Source organism: Lycorma delicatula, chromosome 1 (genome assembly GCF_047948215.1).
Source record: "Lycorma delicatula isolate Av1 chromosome 1, ASM4794821v1, whole genome shotgun sequence".
Lineage (NCBI taxonomy): Eukaryota > Metazoa > Arthropoda > Insecta > Hemiptera > Fulgoridae > Lycorma > Lycorma delicatula.
In genome coordinates, this window is record NC_134455.1 from 264,742,044 (window position 1) to 264,770,033 (window position 27,990).

Sequence of the window (27,990 nt, forward strand, 5' to 3'; positions counted from 1 at the left end):
ATTATTTATACAGTATGGTAATCTCAATTGTATACTTCTTCAGTACCCAACAGTTATACACAATTAATTCTAGTCAGTTAAATAATTAAAATTTTATTTACAAGATTTTATTGCAGTAAACAACATAGGTTTTTAATATATTAATGCAGTTTAGAGCTTAGTATATATTCCATGACCATAGAATAATTTTGAATTCAATACCTGTGTCTAAACCACTTATGCACATGCATGACTTGTGTACTAATATTTCAACTTTTTTCTGCTAATTTTTCCCTATTTTCCTCCAAAAGTGGATTCAGATTAGACTAAGTCAACTGTCAAAAAAATCCTTACTTTTTAAAATCAGATTAAATAAGCAATAAATGATTTTGTAAAGAATACTACTGTCCAGAACTGATCTACTCTGTAAGTAGACTAAACAAGAATGCAATAAAGAGAAAGAAAAACATGTAGACATACAATCTTCCATTATAATTGCTATAATTATTAAAAAAAAAAAAAAAAAAAAAAAAAAAAAAAAAAAAAAAAAAAAAACAGAGTTTGGATGACAAGTGGTGTTTACGTTTTGCTTTAAACTAATAAAAATATCAGTTTGATAAGCAAACAGGTATAAATTTCAAAAACAGCTTATTAATATTTTATTACAACAAAGTAAGACATTAGACAATCAATTTTCTATGAAACAGTGATACCTTAAAATCATCAATAAATATGCAAATAAACAGTAATGTTACAATTACTTTAAAATATGTAGACATTGTTTTATAACAAATCAAAAAAATAAATAACTGCTTTATGAAAGCAGTAAAAAAGTAAATAAATCCATGAACAGAAATTCAAATTAATTACTATAAGAGCCAGCAAAAATCTTAATTAAATCATTTCTATATACCTGATCTCACTGCAGTTGTAGTTGTTGGTGTTGTAGCAGAGCAAGTATTATTGACATTAACTTCTGGTGAATGAAGAGGAGAACTCCTGGCAGGAGATGGTTCCCTTTCTACCTTAATTTCAATTGGATTTGAATTTGTACCTGAAAAAGTTTTTTCAGTTCTTATCTAATCAATTTAAAATCAACTTCTCTTTTACAGCTATAGGAAAAGAGTGTATTTTTAAATTTTGAGTGGTCTTCAACATAAACATTCAACAATGTTGCATTTATCAGGCTACAATGAATTAGTGCTGAATAGAGTAGGGAAAGATATTAAAAAAAGTGAAATTTTCATAGGTAATGTAATTTTCAACTCAATAACAGATATTTGGTATACTGTAAATGAATTATAAATGCTTTACTATTGTAATTTATAATATGTTCTGGTCAGTAGTAACTTAAAGCAAACAGCATTTATGTCAAACATAGTTTAAAACTTTGACTGTGAATAGTGAAATCAGATGAAACATTATTTTATAATAGTTATTACAATTATTAAGTGAAATTAAGTCACTGTTGATTAATAGTAAATAACTATAGGTTCAATCGTTAAAATAAGACCTACACAAATTAGAAATTTAATAAAATTGCTTGTCCACACTCAATTATAGCATAAAACCTTATTTTAAATTACCATAAATGTTTTTTATTAATAAATTAAAATTAACTAAATGCATTTGTTGATACTGAACTTTTATTTTATTTATCTTTTATTTATTCACTGCATAAGATTAACAACATACATCGCAAGCAGTTCCTTACAACTAAGAAAAATAAAAAATAAAAATAAACGTGTTTTAACTCATTAAACAACATTCAGTGTAGAATGAAGTACAAAGTAATATGAGTTACACATTAAATATAAAGCATTCCCTGCAGCATGTTTTTATTCACATAATATAAAATAAACAGACAAAATAAATGCTCATAACTCCTGACACAATATGCAATGCAGAACTGAATAATACAAAATTATAAATAGGTACACAAAAAAGAACATACACTGTGTATTTCTATTACATAATAATGAAGGATTTTGATTTAATAGTCCCAAGAAAAAAAATAACAAATATCATTCAGCTTACTTACCAAATCTATTAATCTATTAAATACTTCTGTGACTAATACTCTCTATGATTCTGGTAAATAGGACATTCATGATTAAAATTTTCTTGCACTTATTACACAGTACAGAATATAAAAAATATAAGAGTAGTATCTATTCTATAGCTATACACTTTTAAATACAAGGGTGAGTAAAATATTATGTACACTTTTGCCATAACACACCTTCAAGGTTGTCATACTGCCTTCTGTGCACACCTGATTAGAGTTGGTACAACTGCAGTGATGTGTGCGAAATTTGATCCCAATCTTGTCATTTTCCTTCCATCTATTACAGTATAAACATATAAATCCACTCTGCTACCAGTTTGTAACAAAAAGGAACAATGAACAGTGGTCCGATTTTTCTGGTCAGAGGGTGTGAAAGGTTCTGAGATTCATCATAGACTTTTACCACAAAACAGATACAGTGCTCTATCACATAAAGTGTCTTTTTGCAGATTGAGAGGTTTAAAAGTGGCTAGACGAGTGTGATGCATGAAGAGAGAGCAGGGTGCCCATCAACCTCCACCATGAACAAGATTCAGCAAGCTTCAGAGATGGGTCTGGCAAATAGGTGAGTTATCAATGAAGTAGCATCTTCTTTGAACATCAGTGATGGTTCTATCCATCAAATCATTCAGTGAGCTCAACTTTTGTTACGTCTGTGCTCGATGGGTAGACAGCTTACTGCAGAACACAAGCTCAAATGTGTTCAAACCAAACATTCAAATCATCAATAAGTTAAATTCTGAGGTACTGAAACATCCTCCCTACAGCCAGATCTTGCTCCCTCCAACTTTCATCTGTTTGGGCTACTCAAGGATGCTTTGCTACATAGATTTTCTACAGACTTAGACGTGCAGGAAGCGATGCAAAAGTGACTTCATGACCAACCAACAACCTTCTTCTTGGAAGGAATAGGCAAACTTGTTCACTGCTGGAAAAAGTCCATTGACTATGTAGAAAAATGATATTATTGTTGAACCCCTACCTTTGTGTAAAAAAACTGTAGAACAAAAGTGTAGAAAATTTTTGTCTTGTTCGTCAATAACAACCTCAAATCATATTTTAAATGACAATTTTATTTGGATCAATAATCTCTGTTTATTTAATGAACATGGAAATTTTAAATACAATTTAGCATCATGTAGAGAATTAACACTTCTGTAAACAAAGTTCTACCTATCAATTAATACATTTTCAGTTTTATTATTTAATAAAACAAAATGATTTTTAAATTTATCCAAACTATTTTGAAAGTTACGCTTTCATTCATTACATTATTGACACTCCCAAAAAAACACGCACACAACATAAATCATTAGCCCAATTCTGATGTTTTAAGTAGAAATTTACCAGTTGCTTAAAATATACCTTATATTTGTTACTGTTAGCAACTTTAACCACAGAAATATCATCTTAAAAATCAGAATTTTCAACTGCAATCAATTTCAATCCTAACATAACTATTCAGCATAGAGGAGGGCAAATACTGTATTTACTCACGTATGATGCACATCTGTGTTTTTAAAAACCAACATGAAATTTATGGGTGCATGTGATAAGTGGGAATTTGCAAATGAGGGTCCAATATCTGTATTTGCCATTGTACTACATACTGTGGTATAATATATATACAGCAGTAACAAAAACAAATTGTAGTGTGTATTCTAATTACTTTTGATTTCACATCAACTTAATATTGAGTCACTTCTCTTATATAGACTACATCGTAATTGTCTGTATATTAATAAACTACTGTCATAAGTATTTCTGTTTATCTTTGCATTTCCGGTTATTATAACATTTGTTATTACTCATCATCCTGTATTTTTGTATAGCACACAAGTCATCTCAGCTAAACACTTCTTTTTTAGTCAAGTAAAGGTAGATTGTGTGTTCACTTTATACTTGCATTAAAGTTTTCCAACTTGAACTTTAAGCAAGCTAATAAAAATGAGTTCTGTAAAATGTTTACGTTTAGTTGGAAAAAATTAAAAGTTATTCACTTAGCTGAGGAATGATGTAATCATGCAGCAAGCTGTAAACATATTCCAGAATTGTGTACAAGAGATTGGAGAATGAAAAAGGAGAAGCTTATAGATAATAGTACAAATAGAAGAGCATTTCACAGTGGAATTCAGAAGTTTTCTAAAGTAGAAAAGCAGTCGTTTTCTTATGCTCAAGACATGCAAACAAGGATTTGTTGTTTCAACAGAGAATGAACAATTAAAAGACACATAAATCATGAGGGAACTTTAAACACTGAATTTTAAAGCAAGTCAAGGATGGTTAAATCATTTTATTTTATGCCTTTGAAGAAATATTATTGGCCTTCCAGAGACATGTAATTCAGTTACAAGAAAATAACTTTTTAATGGAGCAGATAGGAGGTGCTGATCAAACACCAGTTTACTTCGACTTGCCTGTAGATTCAACAATTAACACTATCTGTGATAAAACTGCTTGCATACATACTTTTGGTTATAAAAAAGTGTGATTTACAGTCATGTTAACAGTATTTGCAGATGACAAGAAATATTTACAAAAATATGCTGCTGATGATATCAGCTGCATATTTTTGATGACCTGCTGATATCACTGTTAGATGCAAAGAAAAAGGATTGATGTATGATAACATGCTAGTTTTAGAGTGGATAAAATGTGTGTGGAAATAATGACCTGGTGTTTTTAAAACTGAAAAATATATTAGCGATGAACAGTTTCCATGGACATGTAACGACAACATGAAAAAAAGACTTGGAGAAAATAGAACAGTGCAATTTTGCATTCCTACTGGAATGATGTCATTACGCCAGCCACTCGATATTTATATTAATTGACCATTCAAAGCCCATTTGAAACATTTTTATTAAGAGTGGATGGCTACTCAGTCCATGAAATAACTCCTATAGAAAAACTGAAAAAGCTGAATTTGACATTAGTATGCAAGTCTGTTTTGGCTGCACTAGATCTTACTTCAAATGATTGGATTGTGAAGAGCTTCCAGAAATGCTGAGGAAGCCAGAGAAGGTTGCCATATGGGAAGGCAGAGACAATCACATTTCTTCTGAAGATAGTGAGTGATTCAAATAGTGATGAAGATTAAAACACAGGTAAGAATCCTTCTTCAGGTTTACCATAATAATGTTTTAACATGCTTGTCTTTTAAAATGATCACATGAGGCTAAAATAGGCTCTTTGTTCTTTATTTGTCTCAGATGTGCCTGTTAGCCGCCTAGATGTAGTTCTGTATTTTTATAGTATTTATCAATGTACAATAACTTTTATATATAATGTAATATTTAATGACAATTTAATTTTAAGATACATATTAAAATTTAATTTTTATTGCATAAAAAATCGATAGAAATCAAATGAAAATTCTATGGAATTACTTTTTTCCAAAAAACTACACCATTAATTTTCAAGTGCATGTGTTATGTGAGGACATTCAAATGCAAGTAAATACAGTAATACAAAACCTGAACAAATTTATACAAAAAAAAAACTTTAAACTTTATATTTAGGAATCCAAATCTCTGCTGAATGCAGCATTAATATTTTAGTGCATAATATTTCCCAAGATAGTATAATTTATAACAAATATTTCCAATAATATTTCCTTAACTCTTCCACAGCTATTTTAACTTTATTTATAAAGTAATTTAAAGCTAAACAAAATTTCTCACTACTCAAGAAAAGTACTCCTTAAAAACATAACAATTCTTCTATTCTTATATTCATTTCCTACACAAAAGTGCATCACAAAGTTCTCCTAGGACTTTCATAACCTATTTCATTTATGAAAATAATGGAAGAAGTTCATATAAACATATGTCTTAAAATGCTTCGTTTGCGTGTTACAGCTAGTGAAAGATTTCATTCAAATTTCAGCTACCCTGGTAAAATGAGGTTAACTGAACTTTTTAGGACATTAATTGAGGAGCAGAAATAGTGATTATTTCTTATGATTTTTGACCTCAAAAATCAAATTAAATAGGTTCCAGAATCATACCAGCAGTAGTTTTTGATAAATCTGGGGTGAAAACCAATAAATTGGGTTAAAAACATTGTTTTTTTTTATGTTTGACGTACAATAACATTGTTAAATGGGTAATAAACAGATAAAACTTTTAAACAAGACTTGCAGAGAATTTAATTCTGAACAAAATCATTTAAGATAAATTGAATAAAACAAAGAAAAGTTAGAAAAATTTGAATTTTATTTAAAAACAGTACACAACTTCATTTGTCAGAAAACAAAACCTAAATTCTTTTTTGGTGATATGACACATTTGTAAAAATAAAATTTACTGTTAAAAATTAAACTTTTTCCAAATATTTCTAACTTATTTTAATTTCTTTGACTTCCTGATTGTAAATTGCCTCTCAACCCTCCAAAAATAGTGCAAAGTTTTCACATTAACTTCTCTTTTACATTACACTAAGCATTATAGATTTAATTTTTACAGCTTTTCTTAACTGCAAAAAAAATTCTAAATCTACTTCTTTACACTCATTTCTTTGAAATATTCTGTATAATCTTCTTCCCTCAGGGCGTAACCTACTAAACAATTTTGTAAACCAACATTTAAAATAACTAATATTAACTTTATTTTTAATATACATCAAATTTATATCCCTAGCTGCAGTCAATATTTCCTCCAAAAAATGGTTATACATATTATCAGAAGACTTTTAATCACTGCCAGATTGTATATTTTTTTTAAATTTGTAGCAGTTTTTCTATTATATCTAATCAACTCTATATCTAATCAACTCTTAATCTAAAACTATCAACTATAATATCTAATCTCTTTGAATTGGCCCATACTACATCAACTGAAATTTCACTAAGCCTCATCACCTTAAGTCTAACCCAACAATTTAAAATTGACTTTACATCCCTTCACATCTTCAAAAACATCAAATCTACTTTCTATCTTAAGTGATTCTTCTACAAGAAAATCATTTAAATCATGGGCCCATGCCCACAGCTCTTCTTTTATGTGTCTCACAATAATAATCTTTCCCAATAAAATAATTACAACCTTTCAGCTTAATTCTTACAAAAATAATTCCTTTTTTTTATTAAATAAGTAAATTGTAGCACTTTATTTTTTTTTTATGTTGGCCAATAAAAAAAATAGATTTCATACATTATTGAATAATTTCCACTAGCAATGAATTATTTTTAAAATTAGAATATCATTTAATAACAAATCTACATCAAAAGATACATGTGTGAATACTGTTATAAAATAACAAATTCATTTCCTTCAGTTTCTTTAATAAAAGTATAAATTGCTTCTTAAAATTAATATTTTCTTCCTTTAATATCTTACAATATTCTTTACCCTTCCCAGTTCCATTGTACACTTACTCAATTTATCATAATTATTTGATAATTCAGTTTTTATAATATAAATATCATTCTTCACTGGCTGTAAACTCTCATTTATTAAATCAAGTGATTTCAGTTTATACATAACATATTACAATGCATCAACAAGAAATTTAACGTAACTGAATTCTGAAAGTAGATCAGAAAATAAATAAAAACATTTCACTTCTGTAAATTATATTTAAATGAATGCAAAAATCCCTGTTTGTAGCAAATAATAACAGTATAATTGACAAATAAATTTCTTCGTACCTCCCCTCTTCATAACACCAACTGACCTTGTTTTACCTTATTATAATATCTAATCTATTTAGTGACTGAAAAAAAGCTAATAAAGAAAAATTCATAAAATTTAACCAAACTGTCCTTAAAACAATAATAACCAGTTACATATAGAAAAACCATAATCACCCAAAAAATTTTCTACATTAAAACTCATAATACTACACACTTCATTCAACCATGTCTCAAATGGGCTCCTTGATACTGAATTCATAACAATATTTTAATCAAACGATTTCTCAGTTGAAATCAAAATAATCAGTTTTTAATACATTCACACAACACATAATTCCTGGATTAGATCATTTTCAATGAATATTTTGGTTTGAATAATTTGAAACACCTGCTCATAGTAACAAAAAAATTCATATGGTTTCCATTTACTACTTCGCTACATTCAGACAAAGGAGAAAGAAAAATGATAAATCAAATAAAAACATTCAATTTTTATATAACAAAAAGTCTTTAATTACACTGAAAAAATAAACTACTAAACACTGCAGAGAATTTATGTTTGCATATTATTATAATACTAAAAAAACATTAAATAAAAATCAAATGTCTGGAAAATTTTGACAAATTTAACATGCATATTACTGAATTTTAATTAATAATTAATACATACTGTATTTTTCGGTGTATAAGATGCACCCAAGAAATTTAATACAATTTTTTGGAAAATACCTAAAATTTAAAGTATGAATTTTTAAAAAATTTATTAAATAATAGGTAATTTTAAATAGTAAACTGACTTTTCAGAAACTTACAAAGCCCATGTCACTGTCATCTGAATCTTCTCTCTCATCAATGTCTTCATCCTCTTGCTCATCATCATCTTCTTCATACAAGAAATGATCTTCACTTCCATCAAGGGTGTTGCTAATTCCAGATTTAAAGAAAGATTTAACAATAGTTTGTTCATTCACTTTTAACCAAGACATTTTAACCCACTCGCACACTTGAGAGATTGATGGCTGCTTCAGGGCACCCTTTGGTGTTAGCTGATGTACACCAGCATTCATGATCCACTTGTTTTACTCTTCCCTCATAAAGATTTTAACGGGCTTATTTAATGATACATCAAGTGGCTGTAGTTGTGATGTAAGTCCTGGTAGACAACCAATTCAGTATTGCACTCTTGGAATTTTTGTTTGATTGTTTCCTTCAGATGAGCCCGGAACTGATCAAATACAAGAAGAGCTAGCTTTCTTCTTTAGCAGTGCACAATTCCTTCTTTTCCATACTTTGTCTATCCACACTTTCATCCATCCAACCTTTTTCATGAATATGTACAATCACTCCTGTTGGTATTTTTTCTTTAGGCAGTGTCTTCCACTTAAAAATTATCACTGGCGGCAGCTTAGTACCATCAGCACAACATGCAATTGTTGTACTGAATTAGTGTGATTTTTCATGTCCACTGGTTTTGATTGTAATGCTTTTCTCACCTTTCTCAGCTACAGTTCTATTTGAGGGTACATCAAAAGTTAGAGATGTTCACCCATATTGGCTATCTGTCCTATTTCAAAATTGTAATTTTTTCAGTGTTAAATCATATATTTATGAAAGGAAATAATTTTGTCTTCATATTCTTTTGCCACCATTTGACTAATTTTTGTTTTTGTACACATACAAAGTCCACTACATTTCATGAAACGGTAACACCATGACACACCACCGTTAAAATCTTCTATGTTATAAAAATCATTTTTTGTTGAAATGGCAATGCCATTTTGCCAATTTTCTTGCACCCATTTTAAAACTTTGGTCTTGAGTTCTGACCATTTCACAACTTTACCATGTTCCACGTGCTTTTCTTTATGCAAATTGAATATCTCCTTTTGATCACACCAAGTTCTAATCATTTTTTCTGTAGGCGGAGGTCCAAAATGTCTTTCAGCTTCTCTATTTCCACGTTCTTCTGCATATTTTACAACCTGCAATTTGTAACTTGAAGTGTAAGAATGTCGCCTACATTTTTCCATCACTAAAAACTATCAAACTAACACACTGTTGTAACACATCAACTCAATACTGAAAAACATCTGTAACTGATTATTTGGATAAGAGATTACACAACTTAAATTGGGACTCCCCGTTCTGAGCCAATGACATGCTAGAAATCACATGAAGGTCATACATCAACTCGGTTGTGTCATTCACCCGCTATAAAGATCTTGGAACAGAAAATGGAGTGCATATAACTTTGAAAAGAGGAAACAATCTTTACCTTCATTGCATAAGACGCACCCCATTTTTAAAATGAATTTTTAAGGTAAAAATGTGCATCTTATACACCGAAAAAAACGGCATAACTTGAAAAAAAATTGTACAATTCTTGTTAGAATAAATTTTTCATTCTAATAAGCTTGTGTAAATTAAATCATACAATACATTTTTAACATTACCCCTAATAGGAAATTCATTTTTTTTCTTTAATATTCCTTCAGGACATATACAATGATCTTTTTTTTTTGCTTTTTTTCTGTTCAAATTTTAATTTATTTTGATTAGTTTTCACAGTTAGTACAGCATCTGTGACTGTAAAAAAACTTTCTAATTGTTAATCCTAAGTTGGTTATTATTTTTTGTTTATAGTGCGCCTTACTTTGCTCTAGAAGTCATTTTTTATAAATTGTTGAATAATTAAAAGAATCTTCTTACAAAATAGTTACAATATAATTATTCTTTAAAAAAAAGCCAATGCTCTGCTGATGAGCTTCAAGTTTCAAATGACACTAACTAAATTAAACTCATTTAACATGCATGAATAACACATACTGTACTCAAATCAATTTTAATTAAAAACTTTGAAAATGGTTATTTTTGTTTTGATTTTGTTTATTATCTTTACCTATTTAAATCTCTGTTATTTCATATATTTCTTACTTTACACGTTTATAGACTTTATCCACAACTTATCTTTTGTATTTATTAATTTTTGCATTAATAAATTATAATTTTATTGTGATATTGTTCTGTTTAAGGTTTTTGGCTTCCTTAATCTTTCAGATGAATGCTGGGGCAGTTCCCTTCTTTATTAATGGAATAATAAACTAGCCTTTCTTAACATAATAAAAAGTCATCATGAAAGATCATGGCTACAGAGATTTTGAAGGAAAGAAAGAGTTCTTAGTACACTACTACTGAAATGTGATAAAGTTTAACCACACTTCATCACACAGATCTGTAAATCAATCTATAATGACATTAATTACAAAATAACTTAAATTTAGAAGCTGAGAACACCTTTTGATATTTAAAGCAAAAACAAGAAGATACCATATATACAGACAATATCAAAAAATACTTCCTAGTATGTATATTTAATTTTACTTGGTCAGTTATAATGCAATTGGATTCAAAAACTAAATCATGATGTTCATTTATTTAATTCTGGTTATTATATACAAAAAATGACACATTTTGGTATCTTCATAAATCACTTAATTCTGAAAGAAGTATAATTACAGAATAAGGCTCATTTATAAATAATAATTAGAATTACATTAAGTCTACTTATATTTTAAAAGCACTGTGTACTTACTGAGATCAACTGAAACATCACTACCAACAGGTGATCGTCCAGGTCCTGAACAGGATTCTGCCAGGTGCTTTGCTTGGTGAAGAGTCATACTTGAGTATCGAACAAATGAATAACCACAACCAGGACGGATACAGTGAAAATGTCTGTTCACTTTATTACTGAAACAGAGATATGAGAGATTTAAAAAAACTCCTGTAATAAGAACTTGAAGTGCAATTATTTCAAATTAAAGTAACTTGAAGAAAATTAAATTAAGTACAATTAATGAAAATTATAACTAGTAATTATAGTAAATCTATACAGGATTTATCTGTATAGATTTACTACATAATTAGTTAGATTTATCTAACCTAAGGATTTATCTTCAATGTATTCAGACATTTAATAGTGAAGTCCAATCTCTTTTTCTAAAAAAAATATTCAGCAGTGAATTATTTATGGTTATCAGAAGGTCAGAAACAACAGGCAAATAGTTACAGAAGTTAAATTCAATCAAATTTTTTATCTATTAAAAGTAGTTAAAATTTTTATCACAGATATATAAAAGAAAAAATCCTAATAATACTATCATAAGAAATTTACAAAAATAAAGTTATTAATTACATTAAAATATTCAAGTGTAATTAGTCAAAAATATAAATAAACTAAAAACAAAAAAGAAAGTAAAATAGTTGTATAAAAAGGGAAAAGAAATTTGTTAAAGAGACCTTACCTATGGCAACTTTCCATACGACAATCAACAGATTTGTCAAAAAATAGGAATCCATCAAGGATTTCAATACTGTCATGGAAATCCTTCGAATGAGCAAGCAGCTGTTCTTCGCTATCAGTAGCAAAGAAACATCGTGGACGTGTGCAGTGGTAATGTTGAGGTTTTGGTGAAAATAAACATAATGAATCAGGACAAGAATCTGTATAGACTTGAAAACCATGCATCTCCTACAACAATAAAAAAACTTCATTAAAATAAATTGTCAGCAGAAATTAATTACAATAAAATAAAATAGTATAACAGCTAATAATTTTCAGATTTTAATGCGCATAATTTAAATTTGCTCTAAAGTACTAAAACATTTTTAAAATTCCATTAAAACTAAACATCACTGTAATAAAAATAATCTAAAGACACCAAAAAACACAATGTCAGCTAAAAACAACAATATGATTACCTTATCACTAATTTAATTATCCAAGTTATTTTCAATATTAAAGTGAAAGTGTTAAATATTAAACGTGTGGAATGAAATTGAAGTTATTGGAACTTTGAACAAAATGGAGTACTCAATTTTGTTGTCTAACAACAATGCAGCACAGCTAGAACTGACAGTTAGGAAATTTAACTTCAAAATTAATTCTTAGCAGAGTATGCTCAGTAATACTTCAGGTTTTAATAAACAGTAATGAATATATATTTTAATGCTTTAACATATTAAATATGCATAACAGACACTACATGATTCTTAAACAGATGACACTTTGATAAAAATGTTATCCATAAGTAGAATACAATGTCCTTACTTGCATTTTCTGGAGGGCAGTACTGTCTTGAGAATGTGTTGCTGCGAGGAAGGTTAATTAGCAATAAATCTTTAGTAAACTACAAATTGTCCTGTTGTAAAAATAATATTATAAGATTTACATACTGCATGTAAGCAGTATTTCAAAGAATGTAGTATAATTCTTCATAAGGAAATAAAACACTTTGTGAAACAATCCCACTGAAGTTTTTTTAGATCTGAAAAATTAGTACTACAGATTATAAGGTGAGTAGCTTTATAATAAATATTTCAGAAGATGTATATTTTTTAATCTAATAAATTCAGTAAACTTGCCCATGAGAAAACAGCTCAACCTTAAACAAAAAGAAAAAATATATTTTAATATGATATTTAATAATTTTCCATTAAAAATATTTACCAGCATTTGAAGTGAAGGCTTCGTTGTACTGTTTTCTATGGCAGGAGAAGGTGTTCGTAGATCAGAAGCTTCAGGTTGTGGTGTAGTTGTCCCACCACTCGGTGCAGGTTTAGGAAGTTTAAAACTTGTAAATATTGCTTGAGGAGAATCTGATCCTGAACCACCAGCCTAGTTACAGAAAATTTTTTTAATAAAAGCACCTCACCGATTGAGCAGTCATACAAAAATAATACATTTCCAAGATCATCTGAAAACTGAAAACTGTTATAGTAGTATATGTTCAGAAGTTTTTTCATACAAATGGATTGAAAAATATTGTATTTGTAATAATATATATATTTTTTTAATTTGCTTATCTCTACATAAAGAGTCATACAGTAATTAAACTTATATATGTATAATTTATCTTGCACTGCTTATAAAAATAAGAATGATGAGTCTGATAAAAGATTCTGAGCCTCTTATCCATCCATAGAATGAAGCTTAAAGATTTTGAAGAAAGCTTGAAATGACTATGAACCTATAAAAAAGCTTGAAATGATTAGAAAAAAGCAAAAATCATAATTTATTATTATGTTTTTAAATAGCAGACAGAAGGTAAACTGATTTAACTATGTTTACCACTATTATCTTTGTTCATATTAGTGGTTGCAACAGTAAAGTAAATTTAATAATTAATGATAACAATAGGGGTTTTTATATATATATAATAAGCCCATCTCTGTAGCAGAGTGGTAGTGTCTTGGCTTTTCATCCGGGTTCCTGGGTTCGAATCCCAGTTAGGCATGGCATTTTTCATACACTACAAATTTCCATTTGGGCTAATGAGCATATGGAAAATTATGGGCACTTGAGCCCATAATCTCATAAAAAAAAATATATATATATATATATAATGAATAATGCAACATAAAGAAAAAATTCAACTAATTTAGTTGTCAAAGTTTGCTGTTTGCTGATTGTTCATTATTAGTAAAACAAAAAAATTAAAGGATATTTCACAACTATTCCAAGAGTTTTACATATCCTTGAACCTATATGAAAAATCATTTTTGATTTTTACTTCAGTAAAGTTTTTAATATTCAAATAATCTTTTTTGTTTAATTTCATTTTAATTTACATTAAATTTTATTTTAATTTCTAGTTTGATTATAATAAACAGAATAACTGTTCAATTTTGTCATTTAAAATTGTCTTAGAATTCAAACATAATATATTAATACACAAATATGAAATGATTATAAATTTGACAAAACTTTACAAATGAAATGTTGATTCATGTACAGCACAAAAAATAATATATTTTAAACAGTGTGGTGGGATATTCAGACTTCTGAAATTTGGAGATATAATTTTGATAAGTACTGTCCAGTCATAATGACCAAATAAATTTAGAAGACATTTTCACAGGTTTATTTCTTACATATTCCATAAAAAGGATTAAACGAGTAACAACACTTAGATTCTACATGTAAAAAATACAAAAGAAAAAAAAATTTCTTTCTACTCTACATGTTGATCGATATAACTTGCAAACCCCATGCTTTTAGTTTAAGTTTGAATGTTTATAACTTATAATCATAAAATGTTAGTTAAGACATGCTGCTACTGATTCATTTTACTTACATAATCATTCCAAACCTAAAACAAAAAAAAAGAAAAATTAAAGAAAATAGAATTTTAACAAATACAGCTTGACCATGATGTCAGCTTTCTCAATACATTATAAATTTTAGCATTAATTTTATTTATTATATATTCACTTTAAATTCCTACTATACAAAAGACATCTTGATCAAACCATATTTAGATAATATGTAGAAATACATAAATATTTTAATACTCCATATCTTAACTAAAATTCATCAAATAACTAAAAATTTATCAATAACTAGCTGTACCCTGCCATGCTTCGCTGTGGACATTGTGGTTGCATAGATGAGAATATTTCATTTCAAAATATAATTGTCCTCGTTCCTCCGAATCATTAAGCGGTATGCGTAAAAGTTCATTGAGCTGCACTTTTTGTTGATTTCTGCACCATTTACTGGATTTATCATTTTCACATTGAAATGATATTCATCGGCACCATCCGAAAAGATAAATGGATATTGTTAAGCATCGTAACAACGGTGAGTTTCTGCGATGTTTATCAATTGATCGTTTCTTCGATGGAGAACAATATCTCTAGGTTGGAACTGATCTCCGACTATGACAATTGCTACTTCGTCTATAGTTGGAGCATTATATCTCCGGACATGTTCTCCAGTGGGCGTTTTGTCTGCGTGAATGGCAATCTTGTGGGTATCTGATGGCATCATATCAATTGCCGTTTTGAACAAACGCACCAAATTGTTCCTTTCGTGAAGGAGCTTCTGTAGCTGCAAAATAATGGATCTTCTTAGAGAAGTATGTATTCCACAACGTGCATCGACTTCATCTCTATCATCACCAATGAAGTACATTTGAAGGAATTTATGGTCACTATCTGGGAATAGGAGCAGGGAGCCAGCTTTGTGATATATTTGCCCTTTGATTTTAAAAGTTGGCATGAATTGAGTCGTCACGATTTCCGCACCAAATGACGTCATTTGGAAGCAAGAGTTATATTTCCTGATGTTCGATAGGAAATGCTTCGATTCAGCGGTAGATCCAGCAAGTAGATTTTTCAATGGCTCTGGTGGTGCATCAAGTTGAGGCAATTTGATTTTTCCGCCAGCGCAACACATCCCTTTCATTTCATTATTAAACTTTAGAGCCTGGCAGTAGGTACAGACATGACTCATCTGGCCAATGACAACATGCCGACTTGAACTATAATCAACAGCTGGATTGTACCGGAACGCAAGACGATTGTATTGCAGATTCAGATCAGCTGTTCTTTGGGTTCGTGTTTCAGCTATCCTCACCCTGTTGCGTTCATTCCGTTGAGAATGAACCAAATCTGTTGCTGCAGAACGCGACTGATGTGCTCGCAATCGTGCATCCTCAAGCCTGGCTGCTCGTCTTTCTGCTGGTTCCACGTTACGTATCTGGTTGGTGTTTAGTCTGTTCCTCTCTCGTACGGATGACTGCTCTTCCTCAGTGATATTCGAAAGCAGTCTTCTTGATACTTCTTTGTGGCGAGTGCGACGGGCCAAATTCGATTTTCTGCAAGGCATTATTTCGGTTTTCAATGGAACAGAAGGAACGGATAAGATTATAACCTCTTATGGCTCTCACAGCTCTAGGTTGAAAACCATGACAGAAAGGACAAAAAGTTTAATAACAAAAAATTTTCATTTTGAAAAGGCCAAAAAAATTTATTTAAACTTTTTTCATCTATCTCTCGTGATTCTCATAGCTGCAGCTCGACAACAATGAGACACAGGACAGACAGTATTGAAAAGTGGCTAAAAATTAATAATATTAACTAAATACATGAACTTAAATAAATAAGTAAATTATTAGTTAAATAATAATTATAAAAAATTAATATTTTTTCTGACTATCTCCGAAATAAAACATAACCTCTACTTACGATTTGGTGATAGGCGCAGCTCAATCATGACACAATCACACAAAAGTACCTCGATTAAAGTGAATATTTAATTCAGTTTGTATTATAATCTGAATCAGATGCAAGTGGATACGTTTTTTTTTTTCTTAATAAACAATGTAACTGGGAACAGGTATTGTTTCACATGTGACATTTTTAACGGTCACTGGTACACAGCTGTCCGTTAAAAAAAAAGTTTTCTCGTGGTCGCGGGTATGTGACTGATGCGAAAAATAGATAAAAACAATGTTTGATGCAGGTTATATATCGTGCTAAAATTTGAGCTCAATCGGTGCAGAACATTTTGAGTTTTTGAAGCGTACACAAACAAACTTAACATTTTTATATATAAAGATATAAAAATAATAATAATTTTATTATTGGATATCATTAATGATTTATTTTTCAATAATCTTTAGATTTATAATATATTTTTACATAACAATAGGATATTTTCAAAAAATAAATAAGTAAAAAAAGAGAATCCAGGGTTACATTTTGCATAAATAACTTTTTTCACAATATTTTATTTTTTTGTAGTAAATTCAATTTTGTTCAATTTAAATATGGATCTAACTTCAAAGTGATAAAATAAATTATAAATTTTTTAATGAATGAAAAATTAGTTAATGCTCTCTACATATTAAAAAAAAGTTAATAAATGTGAGAATATTTGGCAGTAAAAAGTTTTCCCATATCTCCCTCCTCAAGACCAAGAAAACTGGGTAGAACATAAATAAACAATCAAATTAATAAAATAACTAATAAAAAGCTTATCCAGTGATATTAATATATATATTTTATTCCTAATGTGTACATTTAAATCTACTCAACTTGTGAACAATAAGCAATCCCATGGCACAATCAGATGAGATATATATGTTAAGTAAATGGAGGTGTAGTAGTTGTACAGCAGACTATATCTGCTATTTTTAGATCTGTGGTTAATTTAACCTAAATCCTCAAAGTACATTGTATATTCGTTTTCTAATATTCAAATCTGTATAAAAGAAACTTTATTTAATTTTATTAGAATTTGAACCTCAAACTTTCGATTTTGAAAATCAACTATTAAACAAGTAATTTCTGATGACAAGCCAGTGGGCTATATTTTTTAATGATAAATTTTTTAATTATATATTTCATTCAGTAACTACAGTATATTACAAATGATTACATAAAAGATTCCTACCTCTATAACTCTGTTTTTAGGAGGACGTCCACGTTTTCTTCTAAATAATGCATCAAGGGAATTACTTTGTGCTGCTGAAATTTCATGAGCCCTGATATGTTCAAGTCTATCTCCAGGCAGTACTGCTTCACCACAACCCTCCTTAACAATAAGAATATTAAAGATTATACTAATGAAAGTATTTTATTATATATGGTTTCAAAATACTACCATTCATTGAAAAATAAAACTTTTTTAGAAAGTAAAACATTGTAATACAAGAAATAATTTAGTAAGAGTATATCACAAATTATTATAAAATCAATCTAATTAAAAAAAAAATTACATGTCTAATCTCTTGTAAACAATTATCTTATGTAATATAATCAAATATTAACAAATAGTTTTATTTTATTAAATAAAGTAAAAACAAATACTTGTATTCTTGATCAAAAAAAGTTACAGACAAGTATTATTATTATTGAAATAAAAAATTAAGTACTTTCTTCATAACCTAAAACATAATTATGTGTACAAACACAAATAAACATTTCCAGTAAGATAGAAATGTTCACCATAATATAAAAAATCTGTAGTTTTTGTATTAGTGAATTCACTTCAGTGAAAAAATCAGAAACTTACAAAACTACTATTTTCTACAACCAAATTTAAATATATAATATTGAATTTTTTTTATATTTTCTATACAAGAGAAAAATTAGAAATGAAAATGTTCAGAATTTTACTAGGTTAACCATGGTACAGGTAATGTCAAAGGGCTGTGCACAATTACAAAAGAATAACGCTCGAACTATGTTGCTCACCTGATCCTTTGCAGTTTTTCTTATGGAGAAGTGACAGGGTGTGCAACATGTTTTTGTTATTAAAGAATTTCATAATATCAATTATAAAGCTGCAAGACCAGTATATTGTTCAGAATTTAATCTTCAGGATTATGATCATGTACTTAGTGCTCATACCATCAAAAGATGAGCGAGAGATTTTGAAACAAAAGGATCTGCTTTAAAAAATAACTTTCTAGGTGGATGAAAAAGCGTTAGTGGAAACACTAATGCTGTTAGTGTAGCAACCAATAAGAGTCCAACACACTCTGCTGAACACCATGCAGTAGCATTAAACATTTCTGCAACTATCATTTAAGAATATTGCATGAAGATTTACATTTACACCCATAAAATATTTAAATATTTCAAGAGTTAAAACCATGTAAGATTGGAAATCAGGTATAATTTGCTTGAGAATGTTTGTCGTTTTTAGGCAAAGATGAAGAGTTTACTGTTCACTTGTGGGGAAGTCTAGTATGGCACATTTTTATTAAAGTGATTTCATATTACTTTGTGGACATAATTACCCAAGTGCAATGGTAATGTTTATCATGAGGACAAGTCTCCTGACAAAGAACAGCATTTTCTTGATAAAAATTTTCATTTAACTGCTCCTGCGTTTCATGCATTCTTGCATGATTTTCAGCACTTTCAAGGCACCTGTAATAAAATTGTAACATGTTACAAAAGATTTAAAATATAACAATAAATAAATATTCAAAATTTGTGATTTAAATAAGTCACTTATATAATTTCACTATACATCATACAGCGCATCTACATTACACTAGAATACAGTAGATTATATGAGAGGTTATCTGAAAAGTAAAGATCGTTTCATTGTAAAAAAATTTATTCTGAAAACTTTAAAATATTTTTTATTTCTCTTAAACTACACACCTTATACCAATTCTGTATGTAATTGTCACATGAATTAAGACATTTTTCGTAGTGATACACCAGCTTTAATATACACTTGTATTCTTCTTCTTCCATTTAGCCACTAATTAATAGCATTTTTAAGTACATCGTCACCTGTGAATCACTTACCACTCTAAAATTCTTTCAATTTCCCAAACAAATGGTAATCAGAAGGAACTAAGTCCGGACTATATGTTGGGTGAATTTCAATTTCCCATCTAAATGTTCTCAGTAAATCACGTGTTGAAAACGCAACATGTGGACATACATTATCATGTTGCAGGATGATGGCATTGGTCAGCCATTCACTTCGCCAATTTTGAATGGCGCGCCATAACTTATGTAGAGTTTCGCAGTAGGCTCCTGCATTTATAGTTGTTCCACGTGGCATGAAATCAATCAGCAGTATGCCAAACCGATCCCAAAAGACTGTGGCCATCACTTTGTGTCCAAATGGCTGCGGCTTGACCTTTGTTGGTCTGGTTGGTGATTGAGGATGACGCCATTCACTTGACTGCCATTTTCACTCTGGCATGTATTATGAAATCCATGTTTCATCGCCGGTAACAACTGAATTAAGGAAGTCATTACCTTTTTCTGTGTAGCACATCAAAAATTCAAAAGCAGATCCCATTTGGATTTTTTTGTGAGGTCCGTTAAGATGTGCGGCACCAACATCCACAAACCTTTCTAAGGCCTAAACAGTCATGAACAATGCGACCAGTAACAGCTCTTGAAACATCAGGAAAAAGAAAGGCCAGGTCGGAAATCGTTGAGCGACGATGTTTTCTGATTTCATTATCGACGCATTTCAAGAAGTCCTCTGTGATTATCGAGAGACTCCCTGAAATTCTTCATCATGCACATTAATTCTGTTATTTCTAAACCTTTCACACCATTTTCGGACATTTCCTTCATTCTTTACATTATCACCGCACATAGCAACCAACTGCCTATGAATTTCAATCAGCTTAATGTTTTAATGGCTCCACATATTATAGTCACCAACAACATAGATTTTCCTATTCATTTTATAACGTAATAACTCACATGTAATCAAAGATACTACAATGCAACAACTTACAGACAACAATGAACGACACCGGTTCACCAACCTTAAGGAGAGAAATTTCCCATTTTTTTTTTTTAGAGATATCCCTTCTACTTCATCTAATAAAATTCTAACAAACCTTCAACAATCTTTACAGAAGATACATAACGTACAAATGAAAAATCATTACAATACTGTGATTTTTGAAAACACAGTGATATAAAGAAAATAAAGGAGTAAAATACATATAAGATAACAATGTAAAAAATATTTTGTTTTAAAGCAAATTTTAAGTTTTCAGATTAGTATCACGTATGTTTTGGAAAAAATAAAATCTAACATTTTGTTTACTACTAAAGCAGGGCATAACACAACTGTCATGAAATAAGCAATTAACATTCATTATGTGAAATATCCATTCTCTTACGAGGTGTGAGGGAAAAGTAATGAGATTGGTAACACTATGAGCAATGTGGCAATGTTGTGTCTACTGGTCTGTGCTAGACCGGTTTGTTCATCCCTTCCCATACTCAGTATGAATTTCAACTCCATTCAGTCAACACATTATTTTTGACAGCGCCATCAGTGAAGTTGTGTTTTTGTTGTGTGTTATGAAAATGAAGCATCGGAATTTAGAGCAACATTGTGCAATCAAGTTTTGTGTTAAACTTAGTGATCTGCGAGTTTGATCTTTGAAATAGGCCTATGGAGAACATTGCTTATGAAGAGCACAAGTTTTCCGCTGGCACAAATCATTTTTGGAAGGGCGAGAACATGTTGAAAACCTCATTCAGGGAGACCTTCAACTTCAAAATCTGACGAAAACGTTGAGCGTGTGAGGGTTCTTGTGAGATCAGACGGTCGTGTAACAATAAGGATGATGAGTGATTTAAACGCTTCCCTTTTCCCGACAATGAAACATATCTTAAAAGGACGTCATTTTGGTACTCTGGAGACCATTCAAAAGACTGTGACCAACCAGTTAAAAGCCCTACCAGTTGAAGCCTTCCAGCGCTGCTACCAGGAGTGGGAAAAATGACTCTGGTGATTAGCTGCCCAAGGGAACTACTTTGTAGGGGATAATATTGTTGTTTGAAAAAAATAAAAACTTTGGTAAGTAAAAAGTTGGTCTCATTACTTTTCTCACACACCTCGTATTTTCAGATTATCTGTACTAATACCAATCCCCCCACCAAAAAAAAATAAATAAAATAATGCATTAAAAAGTTCAAACTTTGTAACAGATGTTTTATAGATCAAGACTTATCTATCTCTTTTATAGGCCCACCTAATCATATCTAGCTATCATAATCACATCACTTGATTTTTCTTCAGTTAGATTACATACAAATAGGAGAAATAATATATGAACATGTATTGATCTGTTCTTGTTTTATACATTAATATATTAATATAAAAAATTCACAAAAGTAACCTTTCTAGGTAACTATACATGAATAAAGAATTAAATCTCTTATAGCTTAAAAAGGAATGAACGCTTTAAAGATTTTTCTCCAACAATTATCCCAAAATATTAGTGTTTCTGTATAAGTAAAATTTATTTGTAAATTAATTGATACAATAGAAATATGTTTATAGCAATCAGCAATGTATTAATAATAATTTCACATCTTTTCTTACCTAAATGGAATTTCACAACTTGGATCTTTGCAATGGAAGTGATCTTTCTGATAAAGGGAACATTTGGTTCCAACAGAACAGAGCTGACTGGCAGTTGTATGAGTCATGAATCTGGGCCATAACTCCAATGTTTCATCACTACTGAGGTCAATTGCAGGCATTGATGGTGCCATCTGATCAATAAAAAAAGGTGATGGAGGTGTACCTGCAAATAGAAAATTACATGTTCATTCACACACTTCTAACCTTAACAATGTATATTAACAGTCAAGAAAAATACAATAGGTAATATTTATAGAACATCCAGGGCTGATGTTATTTCACTTTCAAAATTTAGAAGATGAATAATGAAATTAAATATCTGGTTCCTACCTCTATGCTTCAACTGTAATGATTGTGAACAACAAACATTCCTAACATGTTCTCAGTAAGTAATCGAATTTGATGTAATTACTAAAAATGTTATCAATGTAGTTAAGACCCAGTACGTCAAATATTGTCATCTGTACCACCAACATCCATGTTACATTCATATGGTTAAGAAATTAAAATTAGAGAAGTAAATATGCGAATACAGTACAGAAATGCATTCAGCAATTCAAAATGTACAACTGAAACAATTTTAACATTATTAGGTAACTGCTACTTTACTTAATGACATGTATTAGTAACAACAGTCACTGATTATCAGTGTAACTAATGGTATTCAATATAATACAGTAGTTATGCAAATAGCTATATGAGCATTCCTGTTGTAAGAAAAATTTAATTTGAACTTTAGTAACTTTTTCAATTGAGCTTCTATAGAAATTTAAAAAAAAAACAGAAATTATTATTTTTTTAAATTGCTGCAGCTGTGTAAACTTGACAAAGATGAGTACCCTAACTATAAAGCAGCTTAAAAACATCTAAGATTAAGCTAACAAAATATGAAAAACTTTAATCAGGATTTAGGAATTAAATCTCTAACACTAACAAAACATTCAACATTTGTTTTGGAAAAAACAAATTACATCATTAGTATTATATAACATTATACTGTAATATTTTAGATGACCACAAATAATCTTTAACTGACCTGGGTTTAATTTTAATTGAAGAGGAGTAGTAGGAGCAGGTGTAGTACTAGTTTGAGTTGTATGAACTTGAGGTATAGATACTGAAGACGAGGATGATGTTGATGATGTGGTGGGCGTAGGTACTGGTCCTAAGACTGATGTAGAGGTAGACACCGATATAGACGTTATAGGGGAAACACGACCCTCACTGGAGCTAGAGCTAAAGTTGCTATCATGGAGTGCCGTTAGAGCAGCTAATGATGAAGCCTGGTGTAAGAGTTGTAGTGAACCACTTGTGCTGGGAGAAAGGTTAGACCCGTCTCCATGTTGACTTATCTGTAAAATAATTAGATATTGGTAAACTTAACTTTATAGATGTTATTATACAGTTATAATATTGTTCATGAATAAATGTGTCCATGCACATACAGACAATACACAAATAAAAAATTGTAATAATTAAGAAGCAGAATGAAAAAAAGAATAAATATTCACATAAACTTAATTTTATACACTTCTGAAAGTAAAGCTGTTACATAACCAGTACTAATTTAAGAAAAAGGAATTTAAAATTACTCACTATAACTATAATTTTTAAGCAAAATAAAATGTTACGTTTAGAAAAGACATATGTAATATAGTCATATACTATAATACAGAATAATATTTTAGAAGTTGACGTACATCTAAATAGTGTCAGAAAAGCTTTTTGAAGGTATTAGGGTGTTATAAATGTAATGAAGCTGTTTTTAGAATCCAATTTACCAGTTGTTTAAGAAAACATATTATTTACATCAATGGAAATATTTACAAATATAAGAAGTAATGGTCTCCTGTCCATAGCAAGAATACGCAGCATCTGATGTAACAAATTGAAACTAAGAAAACTGATACCTGTGAACTGAACTCACAGTAAGATTAAAATAAAATAAGTGTTGACCACTTGTGCTCTATATCCTTTCTTGTCAGTAATTCTCTTATTCTGTTAAAACTACATGAAACAATAAAATCAATACCATTCAAAAGATGAAGTAATACTGAACCAATGAAGCAATACTGAGTGATCCTCTTCTAAAAACTATAATATATTCACACAAAACTATTAAGAAAAAAGTAATGAACAATTCAAAACCTGACGATGGATTATGCCATCAGGTTTATTTCTCAATGAGAATTGAAAAAAAACTTTTTTTCTAAGTTTTTTATAAGCATACATAATAAAATTTGCCATTAAATTACATCATTCTATGGAAAAGTTCTGGATAAATACTTATTTTATTTATAAATCTGACATATCAAAAAAAAGACAACATTCTAAAAAAATTCAATAAAATTAAATGTGTAAATTCATTCATGCAGGCACTCAACCATATCTACAAAACAGTTCCAAGTAAATATAAAAAGGCCATAATAAAATGAAACTGCATGACAAGCCATTCACTGAATTCAACATTTATTCAAGTAAATTTATGATTAAAACTTAAAAATTATCAGCAACTAACTGAAAACAAAATTCATTTCATTTTATCACAATGTTTCTCCCCCCCCTCCTACCACAAAAAAGTAATAATGCCATGACACAATGGATACTTTTATTTTAAGATTTAACTTTTAAGTAAACACTGTAAAAATAAAATGAATACTTTGTGAATTAAATCAGTGTTGTATTTCTATTCATACTATGACTGAATAGTAATTTTTGTTACTCTCATTACTTTGTAATGGTGCTCTACTCTTTTATAAAGATGTATGATTTCAACTGACAAATTTAAATAACAAGGAATGTCAAAAAAGTTACAATAATTTTATGAGTGCACATAATACAATAAATTTTATGGGTAATTATGATCACCTGATCGTTATTAGCTATATTTACAACAGCTTGTTGTGCCAGTTTGAATTTTCTGTATGCAATCTCACTATCTTTTCTTTCGTGTTTTCTCTTGTGACTGAGAAGCTGGCCACTAGAATGGAGAACATAGGAACAGCCATCACGAACACAATGAATGTGATTGCAGACTTGAGAAAATCTACAGTTTGGAAATCCACAAATATCTGGTTTAAGGAACTTTTTGAAACCATCTCTTGCTAGTTGCTCATCCTTTATGTGATATGTTTTATGTTTTTCTGAAAACAATAAAACAATCACATGAAATGAAGTATATTACATGTCAAACAATGTTTATAATAAAAAATTAATAAATACTATTAGAACATTTTGTAAAGTGTATGATTTTAACAACACGTTTACCTTCAATAAGATTTAAACCATAACATAACATTTTTAGGCTGTATTTAGAATTGAATTCAGTACCATAATTACATATAATAAAACAAACTAAAATAAGTTATAAACGGATTATGGAAATAAAAAATATTCATTACTATATACTTAAAACTACACACATACAGTAATTAGACAATCATCAGGCTAAAGAAGAATCTCTTAAATCATCATACATTTATGTTTAATGTGCTAAGCGAGTTATTAACTTAGTAATTCTTGAAATTATGTTAGAAGATAATGAATGTAAATAAATGGCTTTATTGTTCAACTCTTACACTGTTTTAATTCAGCAGAAGTAATGTAAATTTAGAGAAAACTCTTTGCAATTTTTTGATTTTTACAATACATAATACACAAATACAGCTAGACATGTAGTAAATAGAAAAAAACAAGACTGATGAAGCAAATTATTTCATTTTTGGTTTCATTTACTGATCTATAGAATTAATATGAAAAATTACAATTATGATAAAATAATAAATGGAACCATAACAATTATGGAAAATAATAAATGTATTATGATAATAAAGAATAGATTCCTTTAGTGATTAGTGGTAGAAGATAAGGAATGTCTTCTTTATTTTTCAAAATCCTGATAATCTCTAAATCTTACATATCCTTATCATTTTTAACCAGTACAGCAGAAACCTGTACATTAATATGGACTTACTAATTGTGATTAAATTAGATTTTCAAGAAATTTACATATACTAAAATATTTTGAGTATTTCTGTATTATCAATTTAAAACAATATTTAATCTGATCAAAACTGAAATTTAAAAGAAAAATTGGAAAAAATTTAAATAAAATGAATGAGATGTAATAGTTTCATTTAGTTTCATTTAGTAGTAATAGTTTCATTTATTAAAACAAATGAAATAAAATTATCAAGTTTCTAAATAAATGGAATTGTATATCCAGAAGATATTTTTATGTAGCTTCTTTGTCAGCAGTATAGGCTGCACCTGTACCTCACATTAAAGTGGTTAGAAAACCTGAGATCACATAAACACACTAATAAACAACACCCTCATTTAACTAAGATCATCATATCACTCTTAACAATAGCATATATATGAGGTGACAACCAAAAAATTACACGTGATCTGAAGAGATATCAGCAACTCAAAAGTGTCATAACATTCTCAGGAATTGCAAGCATCCTATCCTACTAGAGAAAGAGAGGAGTAAAGTGTTTCATGTAGCCTTCTTCACCGAGTATGTTAATGTTTGATATAAACATGTTGGATATTTGCAAGTCTAGACAACTGAAATCATGTGATATTGAACCCTATCAGTGACTTTCAGGCCTACAAGTGGCTTTCATTTTGTTCATAGTAATAACCAGAAAAAGGACAGACAATACGTAAAATTTATATTAATTTTAAAAAAATTACAAAAAACAAACAAAATGAAGAATCATAGTAGTATACCATTTAACTACATACAAAAGGAGTTACCAAACAACTTCAAAACAGACGTCATCAAAATGTCATCATTACAGCAATACTACAACACCACTGACATAGAAGCTGCATAAGAAGTCTAAATGGATCTTATGGAAACACATATTCACATATTTAGAAAGTGAACCGTGGTATTTAATTTCTTTTTTCGAAGATTTTTTTTGAGATTTCAAGTAACATACCCATATCAGCTTTGTTTTTAAATGTAAATTGGCAGTGGTCCCTTCGACAATGGAAATGGGTAGTTCTCTGTCCATAAAAGGCACAGTATGGTGTACGGCACTCCTCTGTAGCTCTCAATCTTTGGAAGCCTTCTTTAATAATAGCAGAATCCTTACGATGATAATTAGCATGCATTTGCACATCTGATGTACTTATATAAACTTTATCACAAGTTCCCTGGAAATATAAAAATTACTGTAAATATTAAGCTAACATTATAAAAAAAAATATTGGAGATGAATGGTTGAATGAAATTTTCTAAAAACCAAAATATTAATAAAAAGTGAAAACTTCACAGCTCATTTAATCTGAAGGAAAATTATAAAAATTGTTTACAAGCAAAATAAATCATAGCACAGCAATGAAGTAACAGAAGGGTCAATAATATTGTTATACATGATGTCAGCAATGAAAATCACACAAAATAATTAATTTTTAATAAAAAAAATTTACTTAAGACTTTTTTATATACATCAAGATATTTTCAGTTAAATTTATAGCCATCATTAGTAACTTTAATTTATGTAACAGAAAAATCTACAGGTGTTCTTACCAGAAACTATAACTGCTACTTATTACTTAAGCAATGGTTTACAA

At 29.4% G+C, this 27,990-nt stretch overlaps 1 protein-coding gene across 4 annotated transcripts in view; it reads right to left on the minus strand.

Moving 5' to 3' along the window:
* The window catches only part of LOC142331110 (zinc finger protein castor homolog 1-like), a 336,060-nt gene that overhangs the window by 35,334 nt on the left and 272,736 nt on the right, over window positions 1–27,990 (minus strand). For 3 of the 4 annotated variants that reach the window (XM_075376798.1, XM_075376790.1, XM_075376803.1), the window contains 11 exons: window positions 27,354–27,570; window positions 25,270–25,544; window positions 23,438–23,753; window positions 22,360–22,564; window positions 19,274–19,406; window positions 17,923–18,063; window positions 14,819–14,833; window positions 13,192–13,359; window positions 11,987–12,213; window positions 11,275–11,432; window positions 893–1,033 (listed from right to left, as the gene is read on the minus strand). In XM_075376798.1, the coding sequence (XP_075232913.1) occupies window positions 893–1,033; window positions 11,275–11,432; window positions 11,987–12,213; window positions 13,192–13,359; window positions 14,819–14,833; window positions 17,923–18,063; window positions 19,274–19,406; window positions 22,360–22,564; window positions 23,438–23,753; window positions 25,270–25,544; window positions 27,354–27,570 (1,996 nt within the window). The remainder of the gene's footprint in view (window positions 1–892; window positions 1,034–11,274; window positions 11,433–11,986; window positions 12,214–13,191; window positions 13,360–14,818; window positions 14,834–17,922; window positions 18,064–19,273; window positions 19,407–22,359; window positions 22,565–23,437; window positions 23,754–25,269; window positions 25,545–27,353; window positions 27,571–27,990) is intronic. The other variant, XM_075376811.1, reaches the window with a different exon arrangement.